Genomic DNA, 25413 nt, shown 5'->3' with positions numbered 1-25413 from the left:
TTTTGGGCTTTAATACCGATTAATCGGAAGAGTACTGTCTTTTGTATGATATATTCTAAACGTCACTGGTACTGGGAGATTACCAATTTGTTTTTATTTTTCTCAATCAAGCTTCGCTAATTAATATTCAACGAAAATTTCTAAAAAAAAATTCCGGAAATCATCTGAATTTTTTGGATTTTACAATTTTGTGCATGCGCATTACATTCACATATAATCACGAGAGGCTCTTTATTTTATGTTTCCACAATATCACATTTGCATGGATAAACTCAGAGATAATAAAACAAATGCGTTTAAATTTTCATTCGAACTTTTTTCCTGTTCACCAAAGTAAATACGGGAGATAACTTTAACACAGTGCATTTATCTAAACAAAATCCCGAGAGTTTCGAATGTCAACATGGTGTTTAAAAAAAGTTTGTTGAATTCTGCAATTAGAGAAATAAACTTTTCGAAAAAGGTATTTACAGCTTCAAAATGTTTGTTATGAACAATTTGACTGTTTTTTCCAATGTAACTTTATTAATTTTCTCCAAAATCGTTTTGGAGCGATTCTGCAATTTTCTGCTACATTACGGGTATGTTGGAGGCATTTTAACTGTGGTGAAGGCCTTTCCCCAGACACAGTTACATTATTCCAACTCAGCAGAGTGTTGTGTAATCAATAGCATTAGGCTTAAAACTTGGTTATGCAAATATCAACAATATATACGGTTTGTCGATGTAGCTATTTCGTAAATGTCCGATATCATATGCTATGTCAACCCGTACACGCACGGGTCAAAATCTTGTGTAATAATAAGATAATGAGAGTTTAATAAACATGTTTGTTTTGATACGTTGTCAAGTGTTAAATGCAAGATTTGACTAAATTTAAGAGTTAAGCTTGGTCATCACAAGGTCAAATCTGGACGAAATAGTTGGTTGTCATTATTATAGCAAATATTAAAAGCCTCAAATGTCTCATTTAACCGGTTGTTAATCAATAAACTAGAATTATACAATACATATACATCAGATATGTACAAATAAGGGTCATTAATAACACAATTATATACTTATGAGTTTCTCCAACTGCCATTCCATTGTTGCTACAGCCACCCCAATCTTGGAGCTGGTGACATAGCTAGGTAGCGCAGATAGTTTAGACTCCATGCCAAATGCTGCGGACACAGTTCCTCTGATTTTATTGAATCGATCGAAATTAGCCCAGATGGAAGCGCTATCACCACTTCCGGTACCACTTTCAGTCGTGGCGTCAGTAGTGTAGTTATAAATATCCATCCTTTTCATTGGGTGGTTATAAGCCAGCACTGCTGAAGCCAATGTGATTATTGGCGAGGCCAAGACTAAAATAGTTATATATAGAATAACTGATAAATAGCAAAGAACGAATTTTTAAGGTGGCTCTGTACACCTCAAATCGGCAGATTTTTCATTGATTAGGAAAAATAGCACCATATATAAGATTTATTTTAGTCATATAGACGAAAGCATGCAATTTTGGATAAAAAATAATTATGAGTTTCATAAAAATGATTCAGTAGATTTGAACCAAGACGGATCTGCGGTTAAGATGCCTGATAAGAAGATAATATTCATCCAAAACAATCATTGCAAACAGTTCAACAAATCATTTAAATCTAGATCTTGTGACGTATCAAAAACGTATAAGCTTTTATGTAGTGTGTTACCTTATAAAAACTCGTTTTAAAATTAAATTCCTTAAATGTAACTTATTTGTTTTCATGTATTTTTAATTGAATATTTTTAACGATTTGTCCTATGTATTCTTTTGATACCACTGCCTTTTCTATCTTTCAACATCCACCATATGCAATTTAATTTCAAAACGTTTTTAATTGAAATGAGATTCAACCTGAAAACAATGTCTTTTCAAAAACGATAAATCCTCTACTTTAGATTTTTCACACTTTGTTATCGAATGCAAATGGCGACTATGGACGGCTGGCATATGCCACAGTTACAACGTATGTTCTTCTTTACGAATAAAGTTTTTTTTCTACCGACTGTGAACATGTATGTTTTTTTAAGAAAGCTAAGAAACATTGAGAAAAATATCCAAGCAACCCAAAGTTTCATTTTTTAGCAATTCTGTTTCATCATTTGCAAAGACAACAATTGACTTCATCAAATTGATTTAATGTTTAAAATACAGGTACAGCGGTGATGTACTTATGTTAACTTAGACTACAAGTACAGCGGTGATGTACTTGTGTTTACTTAGACTACAAGTACAGTGGTGATGTACTTATGTTTACTTAGACTACAAGCACAGTGGTGATGTACTTATGTTTACTTACTCGTCGTGCAGTTTGGACTTCCAAAACCCTCCGAACACTGACAGTTGTCTACACTTGGACAGTTGCCTGGGTAACATGGTTTTGTTTCGGAACAAGCTATCTCTGATAAAAAAAAAATCACATTTAATCAATCAAATTATTGAATTTCCTGCTCTGAGATATAATTGGTATTCATCCTTATTCGTTGAATATTTTTTTTTTTATTTGGGGGGGGGGGGGGTTCGTCGCTGAGTGATTCTAAGAAATGAAATGTTCATTAAATTGCAAAATTCAACATTTTTATATTCAGTAGTGCATTCTCAATACATAACTATATACATGTATAGACAAATAGTCAATACTTGTAATATAAGTTCGTCCGGTCAATATTTTTTTAATATTGACCGGCTAGGAATACTATCTAGGGTATATTTCCTCTATTCTAATTAATCGCTTAGCGGTCAATATTTCGTCCCTCGGGGGCTAATATAAGAATGTTGCTCTCAACCCCAGTCAATATTTGTAAAATATATTGCATATACGGAATCAGTAGCATCAGTTTAACGTATCCTTGAAACTAAGGTTTTCACCGGATCAATACACGTTGATAATCACGAAATAATGAAAACCGTTGTATCTGAACAAAGAATACCATTCAGATATAGAGTGTAGACAAATCTAATTTTACAATTGTTTTTTTTTTCTCTTTATTTGTTTGATTTTAATAACTCAATTCACTTTATTACCTAAAACGTCATGTAAATTGTAATGTCATTTTCATACATTCAACAAGCTTTATCACTGAACGAAATTTGTTACATTCTATCACACTGAGCAACATACTAAGAAGTCAGTTATATTCATGGACATTAACTTTCGTGAATTAGGTTTAATATTACAGTTTTATTAATACAAAAATACATGACCATTTATCCTATCAATACAATATGTCATTAGATATTGCACTTTAATGAACCTTTAATTTTGATGATCAACCGAACAACAAAATCCACAAAAATAAAATTCAACGAAAATTGATGAACGACGTTAACACATAATGTAAAATTTTCAATCCTCCTAGCACTTCATTATCACATACTATGTACATGTAAGACATTTGATGTTTTTAACTCAAAATTTGATCACTTGTTCAAAAAATACTAAATTATTTTTAGATAGCATTATTATACTGATATTGGCACTTTCTACCCCCATGAATTCCTTTATTTATATCTATTCATTAAACTATCTACATTGTAATAATCTATTTTCAACTCTTTACCTCTGCATTTTTTACTTTATATTTGTGTATCTATATTTCTATCTTTTTATCTCTCTATCTATCTGTCTGTCTGTCTATCTATATATCTATCTATATATCTAATCTATCTGTTAAGAAAGTTACTGTTGTCTAGTTATCTATTTATCCATCAATCAATTAACCATGCATCTCTGCCTCACTTTCTCTATATTTGTGAAACTATCTATTTATCTTTCTCTATCTGTTTATCAATATGTCTATCTCTCTTTTATCTAATTATTTATCTATCTATCTATCTGCCTCTCTGTCTGTCGATCGATCGATCGATCGATCGATCTATCTATCTATCTATCTATCTATCTATCTATCTATCTATCTATCTATCTATCTATCTATCTATCTATCTATCTATCTATCTATCTATCTATCTATCTATCTATTGTATCTATCTATCTATTGTATCTATCTATCTATCTATCTATCTATTGTATCTATCTATCTATTAATATTGAGCTATCTATATAGGTATCTATCTGTCAATTTATCGATCTGTCTGTCTGTCTATTTATCTATCTATCTATCCATCTTTATTTATCTATATTTATCTATATCTATCTATTTATTAAATTATCTATGTTTCTTTCTGTCTGTCAGGATATTTACTGTTGTTACACTGGGGTCCTCTATAACCCCAGTCACAGCTACATGTGTTTGGTCCCACACAGTCACCAACATTGCTGCAACCTTGTCTGCCCGTTGTTCCAAAACATACGGCTGAAAAAATCGTTAATTAATCGTAGCTAATACATACATATACTTTTGAAAAAAAAATACAATAGCCATATACTGTGAATTGTATTTTCTTGAAGTCTCCGTAACATTTTTCAAACACACACGCACACAAAATGTTGTGGGTCTTTTAAATATTTGAATGTTTATATAAAGACTAAAATGTCTAACAAATGAAGAAAATGGTTTTGTAGATTTCAAAATTGATTAAGTGTTAACTGTGTATGTATTGCTTTTTGTCAAATTGACTAATTCAGCGATTAATAATGAGGAGGAAAAATCTACAAATAAGACATGCTTACGTTCACATCTCCCGGCGATATTTTTATATCCTGAACAACAATAACTTTCGGTCCGAAAGTTACATTTCGTGACATATTTGTAGTAACAACAACTGAAAAAAACCATAAACATATGATATACATTGTATGTTGTAGTTTATACAGCATAATACGTTTAAGCATAATGTCATGTACATTTTATTTATTAATAGTAATGATGTAAAGCATACATTTAATAGTATTAGGTCATAAATGAAATAGCTTTAAGATATAGCGGTACAACAACTGAAAACAAAATCATAAACATATGTTGTAATTCATACAGCAAGCTCTTTGAAGGGGTCAGGGAGGTCAAAAAATTAACTATTAGATCTGAATCTTTCATAGATGATATGTTTGGCCATAAACTAATAATAAGTAAAGAAATAATTCAAATAGTTTAGCTTTAAAAAATGAACATTTTCCTGCATCTTTAAACAGAGCTATTTTTCTTTGAGATCAAAATACTTTTAAAATAATCACGGACAGTTCTCTTAACCATAATGCGCATGTACTTGTTTTTAAAAATTATCTTAGGCATATAGTGGACAGTATTAAAGGTCATATGAAACGATATCCTGACCATAGTGAGTTATATACGGGCCTTTTTAATTAGATGACATTGTTTTTTGAATATTTTATGCAAAATGTGAGCACCACAGTCGATCAAAATCACTTATTCGCGAAAAGGAACATTGACTTACGCGGCTTACCTCCCTTGCTTATGACGTCAGTAGGACCCAATAGCCTTATAAAGCTATGATGTGAATACAAATACCCATGTCATTAATTGCAGCATTTTAAACGAAAAAAAAACTATTTTATATAAAAACTTGTATAATTATACAATAATCAAACACGTCAGTACTTTTTCTCTCAAGAAATGAAATCGTGTGCGTTTATATTTAATAGCGTGTACATATTCAGTTTCGAGACTGAATGGAGAATGAATAGTTTTCTTCATAGATCCACATACAAGTATAATATAATTTTAATATATGCATGTATATTTGTTTTATTTCGACCTTTTTAATGAAATTGACAAATTCAAAAATAACTGATCGTTTTTCCCATTTCCACGTTCATGCGATTCATTAAGATTTTTTTTCTAAACTTATAGGCCTCGTGTTGCCTCATTCGCTTCACGATTATATTGTTTGTTTCGCTTTCAAATTCACAAATATGTTACCATTTAATTATTTTTAGTCTAAGAGAAATATCTTCAAATGTTTTGTTTTTGAAACGTGTACTTATATTGATATGTGCGGTGTTTTGATTTTACAACGTGCATGTGCGCAATCTGATTAAAATCAGCCGTTCTGATCGCTACTGGAGAGCGGTAGCGTATCAAAACGGCTGATTTTAATCAGATTGTGTAAGTGCGGTGTTTACTGACACATCCCTTCTATCTCACAATTTCCGCAATTTTCTCTTTCGTTTTTTATCATGATTGATACTTGTTCTTAATAAAATCTGTTGATTATCTTCACATTCGTTCACAACTATTTTTATCAAACAACCGATTTATTTTACCGATACATTTCTAAATCCTTAAATGCCATATTTCCGCGATCTGATTTAATAAAACATTAATACACTTGTACACAAAGTATTTTCTAAAGATATTGCTACATGTTTATATCAAAAAGTCAGAAATTAATATTATTTCAAAATAAAATTTAAGAATAATTTTGCTGCATTTAACTGCAGCTCTTAAATACAAACTATGTACAAAATGCCTCAAACATATTCATTGGCCTGCCTTATACTTTTTTATGTGACAAAAAAAATCAAATCAATTAAAATGCTTTAATTCCCTTTAAATGTAGCTCAATCATTATACATACCGAAGAAGAAAATGATGTTTATATTTCAGAAGGATAAGGACAATTCATTAATCAGCTGTTAATGTTGGGGCATTTTTTTCATTAGATTTCCACTGCAGCACGGGATCTTCATCATGAGAAGCTGCTATTAGATTTATTCATTAACGACCAATATTAAAACTGAGTCATCTGTAGGCTACTACGAAATCAAATTATCTCATTTGAAAAGAAAGACACGTTCATATTTGCAAAATTTACTTAAAATTTAATCGATAAACTTCTTTAAAATTACACTAATTTTGATGCATTGTTTACATCGGTGGGTCTGTGTGACGTCATAAATCCACAAAATCAAGAACGATAAGCGGGGAAGAATTTTTTCAAGTGCTCAGTTTTCACGGTTATTTCTCAGTAATGCAAAGGCAAAAAAATCTTACATCACGTCATTTAACATTTGTTTATACCAGGCTTTATATTAATGAAAGAAAATCATGGTGTTAAAATTCGTTTCATATGACCTTTAAAGAAATGACATTGTTTCTTAAACTGAACAAAATATTTGACAACCGAAATCATTAGCAGTAGTGACTGCACTTTTTTTTCGTTTTCTTATAACGTTATTCTTGTAATGACACAGTGAAACTTAACGTAGCTCGCGGGTTTGCTGACGTCACAATAGGATTCGGCGTACAGAGTTGACCGTCATAGCAAACTCATACATTTCTTTTGAAAATAACAAATGATCTTAAAAACATAAAATGAAATATTTTAAAAAGCTAAATTCCACTTTATACAAACATTTATAATTATCAAGTGCGAAAAATTTAAAGATGTGACATACATTGTCGCATTTAGTTCTATAAAGTATGAGTGTGCGTTGGAACTATTTAATCTGATTTATGTTTAGACAAGTACATTATAAAAAAAAATCATTATACTAACTTTTTAACTATTAAACTATTAAAATTATTTTGGCTTTAGCTAGTTATCGTATACGATTACAAACTTATTAATATTTCAATAGTTGTATGGTAATTGTTTTTGCAATGAATACATGCTTGACTGATTGAGTTTCATGAAAAGAAAAGTAGCCAAGTTTCTTCTCTTCAAAACCTTACATTAATTGCATTTGTGAATTCAGAAACATTCATTATAATTTTGATTGGATTTGCATTTTCTAATATGTGTTAATCGGCTAGTCTGGCCAACCAGCACATTTTCATTTTTGGTTCTCAAACGAAAGAAATTGATGACGTCGGGCTAACGTCGTGATGAAAATATAGGATTTTGAGAAATCTTTTAAATCTTTAAAGTTGTTTTGCGAAAAATTGGCCGAGAACACATATTGATTTTTTTTTATGAATTGATTCAGAATTATCTCTTCTGTTATTGTGTTGAGTAAAATTAAGTTCGTCTAGATCGTTTAAAAGTTTGAAGCATAGTTTTAAAATGCAGTTTTCGACTAAGATTTACATTTTACTATATATTTCATTGAAATGTCGTTGCATTATTTTATCAGCGACACTGTGTTTGAATCACGATAACATTTTTACTACGCAGACGAATCTCAAATAATTTTTTAAAATAAAACCCTGAAACCTATGGATCACGCGGACACATTTTCAAGGTAGGTTTTCTCACAAGCAGGTAAACCCGCGAGCTACCTTAATTTAAATGCGTTGAAATAAAAGCTTTGATTTTCTTGTATTTCTTAAAGATAATCGTGCTACATTTTACATGATGTGTACACTGTACATACTATTGCTTAGAAATTTTTTTATCAAAACCTGCATTTTTGTTATGAAAGTTATTTGGATGCTAATATATTTTTGCATTGTAAAACTAACCTTTAAAATAAATTAGGTTAAAATAAAATGTTATCTTCGGAAAATTTTTAGAATTAAAATTTCTTTACTAAGGAATGCATATCAAACCTATTTTTGTATAGGACGACAACAATGTACCTTTAATTGCTTCGAGAGAAGCCTTTGCAATCAAAATATGATTCACAGAAGTTTGTAAATCATATTTTTTTCCATTGCATAGTAAATAACAATTTCACAAAGAAATATCCAACATAAACATTGCAGATGATACTGGATCAAACAATCAAGAGATTTAAACATTCATGAATTTCTTCAAAGCTGCGAGGTTTTCGAGAATTGTTTGCATTTAATCAATACAAAAATAAATAAAAGTTATATAATGTTGATACCTTTACATCAATCACATACACTCCCGGTACATCAAATTGTACAAAATCGTAGCACAAAATAAACAATTTCCTGTGAGATACACTTGTAGATGTACAAATACTGTGAAATCATTTAATTTAGTGGGAACCATGTTCAATGAGTGTGGGCATTTTTACTTTTTGGGATGTTATTTAGTGGATCCGTCGGTTTTTAGCTACAGTAGGACAACTTAATCTATTATAATCTGTCTTCGTCGATGATGTAAGTTCTTTGATGAGGGCTACCACAAATACCAGGCATATTGAGCCTCCACGAATTATAATGATTTCACAGTAAAATATAACAGTCTAACCTTTGCCAGGTCCTGTAGGCACACACTCTTTCCCTGGTGTAGTAAATCACTTGTCTAGGGCAGACACTGAAGAAAAAAATCGTTTAAATTGGTTAAAGAGGCTAGATGATCAACAAACTGGCCACTAGATGTATCTTAAAGTTTCAGATATGATCTGTTAAGCTATCCTATAGACTATTATTTAAGAAAGACAACGTGCATACTAGTACATTCTATCTTTTAAATTTTAGAATTTTGATACATTCAATAGAGTTCTAGTTTTAAAGAGACCAGAGTATACATATAGAGTGCAACAAGGAAAAATGTTCACATGTACGTTGTAAATTTAAAGTGAATGAAAAACCTAAACGACATTTTATGACAAGTTCAATCTTTTAAAAAAAAAAAAAAAAGATTTAATATCTCTTTATAACTGTGTCTTCAAAACCGTTTGCATGTGTAGAAGGGCGAATATTAACAGGGCAAAAATAACTTAATGATATTAATATAGGACTGCAACATATAGTTTTGGGAATACAGTTGAGAAAATTAATGTGAGCAAAGCTTTGAAATCATGGAACGAACTCAAAACTCTTAAAATTTGTATAATGTAGAGATTGTGCTGTTTAAACGTTGATTGTTAAATATCTATTTTCAGCCTCTTGCCTGATCAGAAATATGTCAAATCCATGCATTTTGCAAATTGTTAAAATACAAAAACCTTGCATTTATTTGACAAATAGGAAGAGTATGAAGATATATAAGAATATCTTCGTCTTTATTCATTTTGATCAATACGCTCCGTTTCAATATTAGGAGAATTCTGCAAAGCTTTATTTAATGTTAGCAATATATACAAAAGGCCTGATTTCTGCTTCATTGTTTGCTGTTAAAAAAAATAGCGATTAAGTGCATATTAGCATGTTTTTGTTCCTAAGCAAATTTACATAACTATATATGTAGTTTTTCTCTTTTTTGACAACAAAAAATAATTCTTTATCAATGAAAAAGTAAAACGTTGTGTTTGGAAAAGGAATATGTAGTGTGATTGTAAATGTAAGTTGTTTGGTTTTTTTCAATTCGTTATAACATTTTTTATCAAACTAGTTACAAATGATGTTCATCACATTCATTTTCTAAAAAATGTAATATTGTCATGAACGTAAAATATTCACAGTTCCTTTTTGATTCATGAAGAATGTTATCAAGTTTTTAAAAAAAATAAACTTTTGTTTGTGTTTCTGTTGATTTTTTTTTCTGTCTCAGAATCTAGGATTTAACAAAAACCTGCATTTTGTAACGATATATATAATTTAAAGTAAAATAGACATACATGTATATTCGTGTTTCTTAAGGGAATTTATAAATCGATAAATCTGTCAGTTTGAATGTTAAGACCCCACTTATATTTAACTTTATCTTCCTGTTCAATGCAAATTTCTATTATTTGTTACATATTCATCGTTCGTTTTTTTTTGTGTGTTTTTTTTTATAATTCAAAATAATAGGCATACACATGCGTAGAATAAACTTGTCTTTAATGTCATAAAATGCATATAATTATAAAATATTTACTTCTCAGACACATTTTCTTATTGCTCAAAGGTTAACTACACACTATTTGAATTGACATGTATATGTTGAACTAAAAGGAAGTATAATTGAATGGATAATTTTGTCCATGGATTCCACTTCATCTCGTCTCGTGTTGGAGATAAATCTATTCTAAAGTATTGTTAAGATTTTAATAGTTAAGTGATCGTTGAGTATCTAGATTCCCTACTATTATTGTTACGCTAAGAGTACTTTTAAAAGAAAAACATACAATATGCAAGACAATGACACAACTTATTTTTTTCTTAAAAATTGAAATTTTATAGATGGGAATTTGATAGGAGAATATATATCGAGGCGTTTTAGATGACAGTTTTTTTTTATATAATTCTTTTCCCTTTTCAAAAATTTGGATTTAGGAGGTTAATTCAGAAAGTTGAAAGTAAGTAGAAAGTTACAGTAAATTTTAGGCTACAAAAAATCTACATGATCATCACCCAACAAGAGGAGATCAAAAGTTTTATAACAGTTGTTAGGAAAATCCAACATGTAGAACGACAAATGTAAGCGTGTTGTTAAGTGAATAATTTGCACGAGCTAGTGTTCAAACTAAGGAGAAAACCAATCCTCGATTGAAATAAAATGATAGCAGTTCCTTCACTAGCAAGGGGGTGTTTTTAATCAGTTTAGATATAGTCCATGTTAATCCCCAGACAAGTGTGAACACGTTTGTTTGAGGATGAAGTTCCAAATAAAAAATCTAAGTCAGTAGAGCTAACATTAGAACTGTTAATTTTGCTGAATGTTTATTGTTTTCTATTTTACAATATTCTGTTTTTATACTTCAGAAAGAAATGTCATTTTAATAAGAAACGATTGCACAACCAACTTTTATGAAATTAAATACAGTTCTATGAAATATAATAACCCCATTTTGACATTTTAAATCTCGTGTGTAATTCTTGATATCCGTTTGCTTCACAATATGTGAAAAACCCTAGGTGGAATGAAAATCATTTCACTATAGGCGTCAATTCATTATACAGTAATTTGTACTAAAGAAGTATAATATTTTTAAAGAACCTAAAGTTTACCAGTAATCTGCAATGAAAACATATATTCTTTAAAATAGAATCACCAAAAAACGAGTCGGTAAGTTTAAATGCTATGCAATTATATACTATGACAAATAAGAATCTAATGATATGCAATGATATTCAAATGCTATGGTACATGTATGTGATTTCAATGCTATTCTATGGTGTATATTGTAAAATAATTCTTGATCTGACTGTAAACGTTTTCGTTATAAGCGTGTTTTACTGTATTCATAATCAGCACGGTATTTGCTTATTTGTCACTTACTGTAAATTCACAATATTACACCCAAGCTAACCATGTAATCAATGATTTTACATCATTTATATATTTAGACATTACCTAGGAGCAATATAATTATAAATCTAAGTGAAGCTTTCACATGTTGTTTGTTCGTAAAAGAAAAAAGCAAGTTAACAGTATGAGTGAATCCTTGCAGATATATTGGGTGTTTTATCATAAAACAAGTATTGTGATATAAATTAAATAATTATTTTCTTGATGAACCTTATTTCAATTATTTCATGAGTTTGTTCAAATTAATAAAACCAATAATTACTTAGTTTTGTGAACAATCACATAGTTTAGGAAAATCTTTCTCTTCTGAAGCATGCATTACGACGTTTCATAAGGAAATTCATCAATCAAAACATAAGTATTCATTCTCATAATTGACTAATAATATTTGCCTATAATATTAAGTTTCTACAGCGAACATCATCGCTGTTAATTATACAATATTACTACAGCAATACAAAAGTGTCGGTTACCACAGTTGCAAAGATGTAACTTTTTCTTTACCTAACTATAAATAAATTTCAGAAAAATGTCTTACTTGGGGCCACTCTGTGCAGACACTTGATACAACCCATCATAAGCAAGGTACACAGATACCAACACGAAAAACTTGTATGGTGTCTCCATCACTCCTCGTCCTTATCTGACGAGTGTCTACAACACAAGAGGAGAAAGATTATTATTTTATATGAACTCTGTCTTGTTTCCGATCGGTAAGGTCTTTGGGAGCAGCTGTTAACAGTGTTTTGTAAGCCAATGATAGATTTTTTGTAAACTAAGGTTGAATAGATGAAAAGTGTGCAGTGATAAGTTTCAACGAGACTGTAAGATGTTTAGAATTCGGGTATTCAGTTCGTACATCAACTCTTGTTGAATTGTAACATTATCCTCAGTGAATTATGCAGCTAAGCTACGGCTTGGAACACTATGTTGATTCTATTGACCAACGAGTGTTTATGAACAATTAGGTATATCGAAAATGGTTAAACACTGTTATTTCATGCTATTAAGCATATTGTTTGGGGCAAGAACTATAACTTAGGTAAAGTTAATTCAAGGGCAATAACTCAGCACTTCCTGGTCTTTGAGCGTGTGCATTAAGCTCTTCCTTTTATATTCAACTGTTCCCTGAGTCGGTCACAAAAAATCAACAATAAAATCATCAAGTGTTATTTCTATTATCGGCGAGTTTTATCACTTTATAACAACATATTATTATAATAACACGCTGAGAGTAAGGAACGAAAGGGCATCTAAAGCGAGAAGCCCATACGCAGCCAAATCAAAATGAAACAAACACAGTTGCCTTAAATTGGCAACGAGGTAGTCGATGAAATCGTCGCGGAAGTCAAGTGAGACCGTCCGTTGCAAACAGCTTAAATATTACTGGTCCTCCGACACCAGCGGCTCCTGCGACACCAGTGACACAAGAGTCAACTGAAGCAGGCCAGGGAATGTCACGGGGCGGGAGATTGAGATGATTTCTCGCAAGATGGCGCCCAGAGTTAACTCCATCCCGGACGCACCAAGTGCATTGTCGTCGCATATTCCCACCAACATGAATCAAGTTAAAGAAAATTATTTAGAAAATAATATTGACACGTAAAACCCTTTGAACGGTGTTACATGCTATGCTGAGATCCCATGTGTCCTCAGCTTTCAAAGACAAAATTTGGAATGACGAATTTGTTCATTTAAATAAATTGTTTCTTCAAGAGGCTTGCACAGAAATGCAAGATCAAATTGTTTTCGAGGGGGATGTTTATCAGATTAAACCCCAAAAAAATAAGAAACGAAAATTTCAAACTTCTCGCATTGGATGGAGGCCTTTTTCATATATGCTTCTATATACTTAGAAAAACATCAACTACAAGTCATTTCACTCTTGAGGTATATGTTAACAATTAAAAAGGGGCAGCTACTGACAATTCAGGTTGGTTGGATAAGATGTGCAATTTCGCTTACAGAATTCGAATTCTGTAGGCTCCTTTTTACGCTAGGGATCCATTGACGCTGAACTGTGGTTGTTTTATATGCAAACGGTTCATAAAACCCAATTGTCAAATCAGACAACTCGTGGGTATTTGAAATGTTATGTCTACAATTATGAAGGTGTTTGTCAGAAACGATATTGCAAGTATTTGCCATCAGTGCATTACATGTAATGCATATAATCCCTCCATCAACTGCTTAAAAAATAATCGATCTAATCAATTTCCCAACAATGCACCTGCTCGTTCCAAACATTTTAATTCCAGCAACATTTTTTTCAGGAAACGACAACAAACCATAAGACGGCAAAGCAACATGTAACTTGTTACATAAATTATGGAGTATTGGCAGCACTCCAATCAATACATCTACCTTCGGTTCTTTACTTGGCAAATTATTCAAACATAGAAATAGCAACAGTTTTATCAAATGGGTTTAAAAATGGGCTTTCGCTTCAATACATGTATACAGGCATTAGAAAAAGGGTTGAATTTAAAAACATGATTAAACATGATATCTGCAAAGGAACATGTTCTTGAGATACATGAACAAATTAATAACGCGGCTATGTTAAGGCTGCCCGATTAATTTCACAGTGATATGTAGAAAGTCACTTCTCTGTACTTCATAAGATATGACGTTATAGCTAACTTTGACGTCATGATCTGCATTCCATTCGATCGTTCTTAGGGAATGTATCGTAACGTAATAAATGATATTCATTGTGCATAATAAAACCACTTCATTCCTTTACATAGACACTGTTGTAAATGCTAGTGATACTAAATTCAATATCACCGATATGAATTAAAAAAAAATTAACAGTTTTAAAGCTTCGTAATAGGTACAAAACTATTCATAAACTAATGGTTTTGAGACTCCTCCTGCTACGTGTAATGTAATGAATGGTGATATGTATATGCATATAAAAAACGGCTTGGCGCAAGTAAAAGATAAAAACAATCTTTTAGTATATTTTACGCGAAATCGGCAGAAAAAGTAAGTAGCAATGTGAATCTTGCTGGGGGAAATCCACCGATTGACCCGATTTTGTGTAAATCGAGCCTAAAAGGTAAAAATGTGCCTAATTTCGATGGCGGTGCGAAATGTTTTACAATATTTCAAATAAACGAAATATTTATATGAACCCCCAGCAAGAACCGCAAAATACATTACTTATCGAAGGATTTTTCATAAAAATATTTTTTATTTAATGTCATTATTCACTTGCGCCGATGCGATTTTTATAGTTTATTTACCGTGTTAGAATACACCCGTCACGTGCTTACATGTAAGAGAAATATTTAAAGTCACAAAAATACATCAAATATAGTGTTTGATGTCATTGTTAATTTATGTAATAAAAGTTTAAAGAAACTCGCTCGGTTAAAGTATTTTTCGATAATTAAATTATTATAATTTTTCGATACATATTTAGCTTCGGACAGCTTTAACATAGCCGCGAAAGAAATAAAATTGGGTAGAATTTAAGGCCCCTTTCTCTATCCACCTTTTTCAAATTTGCGGTTTAATCCTATTCATTTGGTATCCTCCCAAAAACGCAAGGTGGGTGGCGTATGATTTCTAAATTTATCACACCCAGTGGGTAATAGTAACAATGATCACATTGATCAGCTATATTGATTAATGTCGTAATTAACATTTGAGCAAGCCTTGTCACTGATTCAGGAGGTTTTGGAGGGTGCAATATTGGCCAAAATGGACATTTTGAGTGCTTTTTAGATTGCTGTCAGTCTGCCCTGAAGATTTTTTCTGCATGCTAAGTTTCAAGTTTTTTTTATATCATATTATGTGGATAATTGATTGCCAATGGGATGCTTAATTTCATGTTCATTATTTGAGATGTTCTCTTCCTTCCTTCCTTCAATGGGAGCTGCTGCAAAGGTCAAATTCAACATTATTTAGATGAGTTTTTATTTATAGGTAGAGCAAACACAGCTGACAGTGAGAATTTAATGGCACAAAAAAAAAACAAACAAGGCACATGTCAATATATTTCTTACTTAGAATTAGGCATTGACATTGAACTTTTTTCATTCCAGAAAATAAAGTTGCTGAACAGTTGGAAAAATTAATGATGCTTTAAGATGTAAAAAGGTCACCGTTAAAAAATTTCAGTCATTAACAGGGTCACTAGCATTTGTAGTGAAGTTTTACCCCCAGGAAGAGGATTTTGTCGTCGTATATATGTGGCACTAGCAGGAGGTAAAAAATCTTTCCATTTCATAAGAAATTAGATTGGATTTAGAAATGTTGGTAGAATTTCTTGCAAAGTTTAATGGATTAACCCCTTTTCCATCTTTGATATGATGAGACGCTCAAATTTTATACATATAGCTCGGGTTCAAAAGGGTGTGGGGTTATATTTGTCAGTCAGACAACAAAACATATTACTTTTCTTGAACTTGTACCTTTTGTTTAGGGAGTGTTTATTTGGGCAGGGCAACTCAATGCAAAAATGTTATTGTTGCATATTGACAATCTCCCATTAGTTCAAATTATAAATCCAAACTCTTAATAAAAAATAACGGGTCATGGTTTTGATTTGAGCGTTTGTATTGTATACCCTAGGTTATGATATCCAGGTTAAAGCTATACATGTTCTGGGGAAAAATTACAATATAGCAGATGCTATTTTTTGCTTTCAGTGGTCAAGATTCCGACAGTTGGCTCCTACGGCAGACAAGTTCCGTGTCAAATTCCTACTTCATTTTGTGAGATTATTCATCAAGTATAGATCAACTGTTAGAAGCCAATACATGTATATCTGAAAACTCAAGTAAAGTTTATAAACAAGGCATCCAAGCATTTCTTAACTTTAGAATTCCAGCTACTCTTTAGTATTTGTGGAAACCACCTATAAACCATATAGTAAAGTTTATGGCTTACATGAAGGAATCTGGATTGTCATTTTCAACAGCAAATACCAGTATCATTCAACATTTCACTATTTCTTCATATGATGCACATTTATTTCAGTCGGCATTTCTCATTGCATTTTTGCCCTATTAAGAGTAAGTAAGCTAGTGGCATTGGAAGATATCATGCTCAAATGTTGAAGAATGAGAATGAGAACGGTTCATCCATCAGAATACCCAAAACACCAGATACTTTTTTGATGTTTCAAATTTTTAAAAAAGTTCAAAGTCTTGGGCAATGCATTCAAGCATCTATTTGCTCACTGCAATACTAAAGTATTGACTCAAATATCAATTTTCATCCATGCTGTATAAATCCTTCAAATTCCTAAAAGTTCCCACAAATTCATTCAAGTCGCACTCATTTGGGATTGGAGGTGAAACTTACCTATCCTCAAAATGCGTGTCTGAAATACAAATCAAGCACAAAGGTAAATGGAGTTCCTCGGTTTTCAAATTCTACATAAGACCATGTTAATACTAAATAGTATTTCTAGTTTTATGCTGTTAACACATACACAAATTTCAGAATCAGCCTGGATCAGTGGTTCATCTATTATTCATTGGGCACAGAAATATGCAGAGACCACAATTCAGTCAAACCTTGGATTCAACAACTTTTACTATTAATTGGAATGGTAGAGGGGGATGGTTTGGGAGTACTTGTATAATGTGTCAAGTGTGTTACTAGCTAATAAACAAATGGCTATTCTGATCATTCACTGCATTGGTGATAATATTGGGACCCTCAAACTACCCTGAAAGGCATTCAAAAAATCATGAAACAAACTTTATCTCAAATAGCAGACCTCTTGGCATTTGCCAAACTCTCTCATTGTATGGTCACATATATTACCTAGAAGTAATAAAAGGCAGTCTTTATCAACCATTGAAGGTTAAAACTCTAGGCGTAGAATAAAAATGCAAAAGCAACATTTGTTTTGAAAAAGCTTAATGGTGCATTAATCAAATATCCAGAAATCCAGATAACTCAAAAGAGATTATTTAGATTACATTGTGTGCATTTTTCAGATCTGGGTAACAATAAATGCATAGATTCCCTGAAAATGCTATTGTGCAGTTTGTGACATTTTCTTCTCGCACCTATGAAATATACTGACTGATATATCTCTTGGAAGTAATATTTTACTTATAAATCTATATATCATATACATAAATCTGAATCTAGAATTTCCAATTATGGACAGTCATATGTATCATATCTACAGGTGTCATTGTTGTCAAAATTGCCGCCTGGTATTGGCGGATGGTTCACGTGACAGTTTTTTTTCATTTAAACTACCTGTGAATAGTTGCATATGTATTGTTTTAAACAAATGTAAATTGTGAATAGCTTTTTCGGGTTGAGTTTTCTTTTGCACTGTCATGGCCATGAAGTAGAAGAAAGATGTGCCGGAAAGTGAACTTGGACAAAGAATGGTTTTGCAGTTCATCTGTGTTCAAGGACTGTCAGCAATGAAGTGCATAATTTTGATTAGAATGTCTCCGCGGGGCATTGTTTTCTTAAGGCTCCTCAGGTCAAAAGAGTATTTCTAATATTGTATACTGTAGATTGGCAAATAATCACGATAATTTCACGCTGTTCGCCTTTTAATATTTTCCCGAGAAATTAAACCCATCGTGAATACTATCATTAGTTCTCAAAAACGTTTTAAAGCTTATATTCTAATCAATTGATTTTTTTCGCAGCGTGAAATTAAAACCGTCGCGATTGGTACTTCAATAGAAATCGTGAAATTTTAATACTGTAAAATTAAGACGACTTTCAGAGTGTATATATATATATATATATATATATATATATATATATATATATATATATATATATATATATATATATATATATATATATATATATATATATACATGCCAATAAACATTATTCTATTTAGTTTTGAATAAACAGCAGGGTAAATATCTAAATCATAATTGTCAGTTGTTTTACTATATGTACTAGCTAGAGACATGAAAATCATATTTATTTATTTATTTGGACTAATGTCATGAAATAACCAAAACTAAGTCAAAGAAATCTAATATCTTATTAAAATCAAAAAGGCTCAAAAATGGATTTTTTAAGTCTTTTTCATAAAATGAGATTAATCTTTTAGTACAAATTATTAAAAAATAAATTGTTTTGAGTATGGTGCAAATGTGCTGATTTATACACAAATTTTATTCCAAAAATATCGTTTGTAATAAATAGATATGTATCTTTCTAAAAATTTCACACGAAATATGGATTAACAATACGATGCTTTGAACTCACATTCTATACAAATATGAAAAGAAAGTACATGACACTTTGGTCAACTAGTTATCCAACTTTAGTCTAAGACCGTTTCATATACGATTATATTTCAAAAATAATGTCATGTCAGCTTCTTTGCGTAAAAATCATGTAAAAACCATGACACCCCAATGACAAGTTGTATTGATCAATGAACGGTAGCGGAAGAAAACTTTTATGTTCACAATCTCACTCACTTATGACTTATTGTTTTACAGTATATTCATTACTCGATACTCAAATTGACTGGGAAAAGTGCAAACTATGCATTTGATATTAGGGCCTATATAAAAGGTAGGTCCTTACTTGACCCGTGGATATTCATCGGAAGTCTGTGATGTCCATGGGCGTGGTCAAATGATCCTACATGTAGGGTTGCAAAAATTTTAAAGCGATTGCACACACTTCAAAGATGCTGCTCGCCAAGATCCCCCTTTGACGAGGAGGGGCGAATAAAATCATCTAAGATCAATAAATGTGGGTGAAAACTGCAAAGTGTCATCCTTTTTAAAACATCCCTTTGTAACGCGTTTCTCCAGCCGCGCGCTTACTATTTATCAGTTGACACGTACCTGGTTACACCTGGGATTCTGCTGCTCAGTTAATATACAAATAATATGTTGTCTATATGGCAAGAAACAAACTTGATCATATCATATAGAAAAACGAAATCAATATTTTTAACTTTATAATCAATTATCCAATTAGGTTTTAGTTATTTACTATTGCCTTCATTTTTGTTTTAAAACAGCACTACTTTTGACTAAATATAGCACTAAAGTAACCAAAAAACAACAAAACCTAACACAATTTTTTTATTGTATGTAATAAATCCCCTCTTTTGAAAAAGTTGAGAAAACAAGAGGTCCAGGGGCCGCATCGCTCACCTGAACAGCAATTGCCTTCACTGATCAAATTAACATTACAGTATCAAAATCAAAATATCTTGACAACAATGTACAGTAGACCTTGCATAAAAAAATAAATTCTGTCAATTTGTATCCACTTTTTTTTGGGTAGATACCAAGCTTATTATGTTGTTGTACCTGTAAAAAGATTTTTCTCTTTTCCTATATAACCCCCCCCCCCCCCCCCATTTTGTGGCCCCACATTTCTCAAGGGAATCATGGTTTCATCAAACTTTAATCTGCACAACCTGTGCTTACACACAAGGTACTGCTTTTTGGACTGAAAACTTTCCCAGAATATTTTAAAAGATTTATCTATATAATCTGCCATTGCGGCCCCGTCCTACCCCTAGGGACTATGATTTAGCAAACTTGAATTTACACTACCTGAGGATGCCTCCATACAAGTTTAAGTTTTTCTGGACAAATAATTCTAAAAAAGAAGATTTTTAAAAAATGTGCTCAATCTTTTCCTATGTAATAGCTTACCCCCAACTGTAGCCTCAACCTACCCCCGGGGACCCCATGATTTATACAAACTTAAATCTACACTATCTGAGGATGCTTCTACTAAAATTTTAGCTTTCCTGGCCTAATAGTTTTTGAGCAGAAGATTCTTAAAGATTTTCTCTATATATTCCTATGTAAAACATGATCCCCCCATTGTGGCCCCACCCAACCCCCGGGGACCATGATTTGAAGAAACTTGAATCAACACCACCTCGCAGCAATGTTAAGGCGTCCCGATGCTAAAATACGGCTGGAAAATGATATCATTTGAATCATCGCAAAAATACTTTGATCGGGAGTTTTTCTTAAAACCTATGTTACATTTATTTACATCGATGTGAAACATTATATTTGATGCATTTTTGTGACGTCATATGTACTTTGTAATCACGTGACGGACAAATCCTAATATTGCAAATGATCTATTTAAATCGCATCAGCGCAGGTGATTAATGACATAAAATCATACTTATATTTAAGAATATTCCTTTGTTAAGTCATATACTTTGAAGTTCTTGCTTGGGAAAGAAATAAATATTTCGTTTATGGAATATGTTGTTGAAACATTCCACAAAATCATCAAAATAATGCACATTTTTCCTAATCAAAAGCGATTTACAAAAAATTGGGGTAAATCCAAAGGTTTTCAAAGCACGATTTACATTGTTACTTATATTCTCTACCAATTTTACGTAAAATATTCTAAAATTGTGTTGATTGATCTTTCACCTGCGCCAAGCTGATTTTTACATGCATTAAAATTTCTTCATTCAGTTGTTTACACTTAGCAGGGAGAGTATCCAAACCACTACTTTATAAATAGTCTTTTATTTAAAACGAAGCTTTAAAACTGCCGATTACTGTAAACGTATTACATTTGGCGTGTACAATATTTGGCGTAATTTGATTTGGAACAAGTTGGCGTGGATTTGAATTCATTTAGCGTTTTCCTGAATGTGACTATTCTTATCATTTATGCATGGCATTTAGCGATGTACTTGATTCAGCGGAAGTGTTGTTCCGCCAAAAGAGCTAAATAGAATACACAGCAAAATGTAGTACGTTTATAGTATATGATGCTGGTTTTTAATATGAATTAATTCTGTACGTCTAGCATTAACGGCAGCATCTATGTAAAGGAAACATGCGGTATTATACTGGTTTGATATATAATTCACTTTTAACGTTAAGATATATTCCCTGAGAACTATCGACAGTAATGCAGATCGAGACGTCAAAGTTAATTATGACATCATATCGTATGAAGTACAGACAAGTGACTTTCTACATAACGCTGTAAAATCCATCGGGAAGCCTTAACATGCCCGCGCTGAGGGTGCTTCCATACAAGTTACAAAATGTGAAAAGTTTACAAGGACAACACAGCCAACGCCAATGCCAACGACGACAGACAAACGACAAATTTTGATTAGAAAAGCTCACTTGAGCTTTCAACTCAGGTGAGCTAAAAAATGATTTTTTTTAATAGTTTTTATCTAAAAGCTAATAATGGAACATTACAAGTTGATAGGATATTCACGACTATTTAATTTGATCATAGTTTGCTTTGATATTTCCTTGAGGTTAAGTTACTTAGAATTAATTTTCTAGACCACAAGGATATTAAGAAATCCATGATAAACTTAACTCACCATTATGACATAAAGTTATCTAGAATAAATAGATTTGACTAAGAAGACATCAGAATTATCTAAATAAGATCTTGGACTTTCATTAAGACGTCACTCTCTCGTGTCACAACATGTTAAATATGACGCTGATTTCATACGAAATATACACCGTATGCTTACTTATCTTAACTCAAAAGTCAGACAAATTTGTTGATTTAAAAGAGCCATGGATGATCGACAATTATGAAATAGACAGGCATACGTCACAGTGCTATTTGACAAAACTGCCTGAAGTCCAAGTTCTTCCTAAAATGGTTCCAAGTTATTTAGAATAAACTTTTTTGACCACAGAGACATTAAGTTATCTAGAATAATTTTTCTTGGCCATAAAGACATTAAGATTTCTTGAATGAACTTTCATAGAAGGACATTAAATTATTTAGAAAAAACTTTCTTGGCCGTGATGACATTTAAACTTAAGATCGAGTTCTGTAGTTTGCTTGACGTATGACCATCACCACCATCTTTCGATAGACATTATATTAGCAAAACAAGACATGGTACATTGTTGCCTTTTGCCACCAGCATGACTTTGTTTTAGGATATTGTAACACATTATGTAAAATTATATTCAATAATAATAATACGTAATACTACAATTAAAATGTAATTGAATTATGTCACAATTATGCATTTTGATATTACAGTGCTGCTATCCTAAAAGGTTGACAAGGATAGGATAGGATAGGATGCAGGATGCACGATACATGATAGAAATATAAAAGTTAAGTTCTATCCTATCCTATCCTATCCTGCATCCTGTAGCCAATCAGATTCGAGTATAAATTTCAGAGTTATTTTGCAAAACGAAAATTGGCGTAACAATGTGTTTTCAATGTCAATTTAATACGTTTTACAAGTTAAATCATTTAAGAATAATTAATATATCAAGAACGCTGTGCATAACATTGATGCGCGCTAAAACGTCGGCGCTACAATCTTTGTCAATTCGTACGCAAGTACGGAGTTACTGTGAGAATTCGATGCAACATTTGACAACGTCAGAAATAGATTTCTGAATTTAATTCATTTAAAGTCTGCAAAGTAATAAAAGCTTGAATTTATAAACGACAAATTCGGCATTTTAAAAGATAAACACATATACAAGAAACAGACATTGCTTCACGTTTCATATAATTTCTTCGATGCCCAAATAACAGGGACGCATATTTCTGTCCGATATCAACATGAACATAATTAATAAATGTTAGCTAGCTATAAATGCTTAAGAATTTATATATCAAAAATAATTCAGAGTGATTTAACTATAAACGATATAAACTTCCTAAAGGAATTATTTATTTCCAGATCGTTTTTACATTTATCGGCGAACGAATCGCTCGAATAATGATAATTACGCTCAGTTATAGGTGATACGAAAATAATTTGATAAAAATATGTCACTAAACAGTTCCTCAATAAGTGCATAGATGTTACTTATCTGTTTTTATGCATAAATATAATAAAATCAAAAATCGAATCGCTTACCTGTTTGTTTACGTTATGATGATGTATGATGATGTTTTCATAATAAATTCTCGAATGGTAATTAATAATAGTATACAATTTTATTAAACAACTGTACTGAGTAACCGAAATCGAAAGTTCATTACGCATTATCGTCAAACAAGTTTGTCTGATCTGAGACGCCCTTATATTTAAATAAATGTATACATACATTAAAGGGTACTTGCAGTTTCGGTCAACTTCTGATGTTATGGAAATCTGATATTTTTACTGCGCTCGCTACAATACTTTTCGAGATGTTTGGGAAACCCTGATTTCACACCTACACAATTTTCTACACTCTCTAATTTCTTCCAAGAATTCCTATGTACACAAGCGAAATTGAATTTTCATCCTTGGGATGACAAATCAGTTAATATAATTATACATTACAAACACTTTTTTCACATTGATTGAAATGGTATGGTTAGCTAGGGTCTAAGATATACATGCATTTTTATGAAACCCTTTTTTTCTGTATTATTATGAATTAAAAAAAAAAATTAATTTTAACAACTGATATTGGAAAAAAAGCTCTTCTTAAAATGTTTCTTAGTTATCTAAAATAAACTTTCTTGACCACGAAGGCATTAAGTTATCTAGAATAAATTTTCTTGACCATCAAACTCAAGACATTAAGTTTTCTAAAATAATCTTTCTTGACCACGAAGAAGTTACCTAATATAAAATGCTCGACCACGGAGGACATTAAGTGATCTGAAATAAACTTCCTTGATCGTCATGACATTAAAACTTACAATCACATTTTGAATATTATTTGTCTGAAGCAATGAGCTTAGACGAAACAAATTTTATATTTAAACCATCGTTTCACATATATTTTGATCGATATATGATTTCATTTTACTGGTACATGTAAATAAAAGAAACTCTGATTAATTTGTCCTGCTTGAGAAGCAAACAGAAATTTGGTTGGTCATGTAAACGGAGACATTGCAATGGGCACTGTGGAAAAGACATATGCTGGTCAAAATGTCAAACGCCCCTCTATCAATATTCTATTATTCTTATCCATAATTGATTTCCGTATGAAGGGGTTATGACTTCTAAAGTTTGCTTGACGTATGACCATCACCTCCATTTTTCGATAGACATTATATAAACAAAACAAGACATGTTATATATGTTGCCTTTTGCCACCAGCGTGACTTTGTTTTAGGATATTGAAACACATTACATGTACGTAAAATTATTTAAAATAATATTACGTAACTGTAATAATACAATTGAAATGTAATTGAATTATGTAACAATTATGCATTTTGATATTATAATGATGTTTTTATGATAAATTATCGAATGGTTAATAATAAAAATCTACAATTGTATTGAGAAACCGAAACCGAAAGTTAATTACGCATTATTGTCAAACAAAATATTTTTGGTCTAAACGCCCTAATATATAAAATAAATGTATATATACATTAAAGGGTACCTGCACTGTTGGTCAACTTTTGATGTTATGGCGATCTATGTGGAAAAGATCATCCTGAAAATCTTATGCGATCGCTTCAGTACTTTTCGATATATTTGGAAAAACCTATTTCACACCTGAACG

At 31.6% G+C, this 25413-nt stretch overlaps 1 protein-coding gene across 3 annotated transcripts in view; it reads right to left on the bottom strand.

The window, feature by feature from the left end:
- The window catches only part of LOC136272524 (uncharacterized), a 30879-nt gene extending 5466 nt beyond the window's left edge, over positions 1 to 25413 (bottom strand). For 2 of the 3 annotated variants that reach the window (XM_066074220.1, XM_066074218.1), the window contains exons 1-7: positions 25291 to 25413; positions 12516 to 12631; positions 9050 to 9115; positions 4659 to 4750; positions 4231 to 4341; positions 2328 to 2429; positions 1062 to 1352 (exon numbers count right to left, since the gene is read on the bottom strand). In XM_066074220.1, coding sequence (XP_065930292.1) covers positions 1062 to 1352; positions 2328 to 2429; positions 4231 to 4341; positions 4659 to 4750; positions 9050 to 9115; positions 12516 to 12604 — 751 coding nt within the window. In that variant the 5' untranslated portion in view covers positions 12605 to 12631; positions 25291 to 25413. Of the gene's footprint in view, positions 1 to 1061; positions 1353 to 2327; positions 2430 to 4230; positions 4342 to 4658; positions 4751 to 9049; positions 9116 to 12515; positions 12632 to 25278 lie in introns of all 3 variants that reach the window. The other variant, XM_066074219.1, reaches the window with a different exon arrangement.

Source organism: Magallana gigas, chromosome 10 (genome assembly GCF_963853765.1).
Source record: "Magallana gigas chromosome 10, xbMagGiga1.1, whole genome shotgun sequence".
Taxonomy (NCBI): Eukaryota; Metazoa; Mollusca; class Bivalvia; order Ostreida; family Ostreidae; genus Magallana; species Magallana gigas.
The sequence above is the reverse complement of the archived record's forward strand: the minus strand, read 5'-3'. Positions and strand labels throughout refer to the sequence as shown.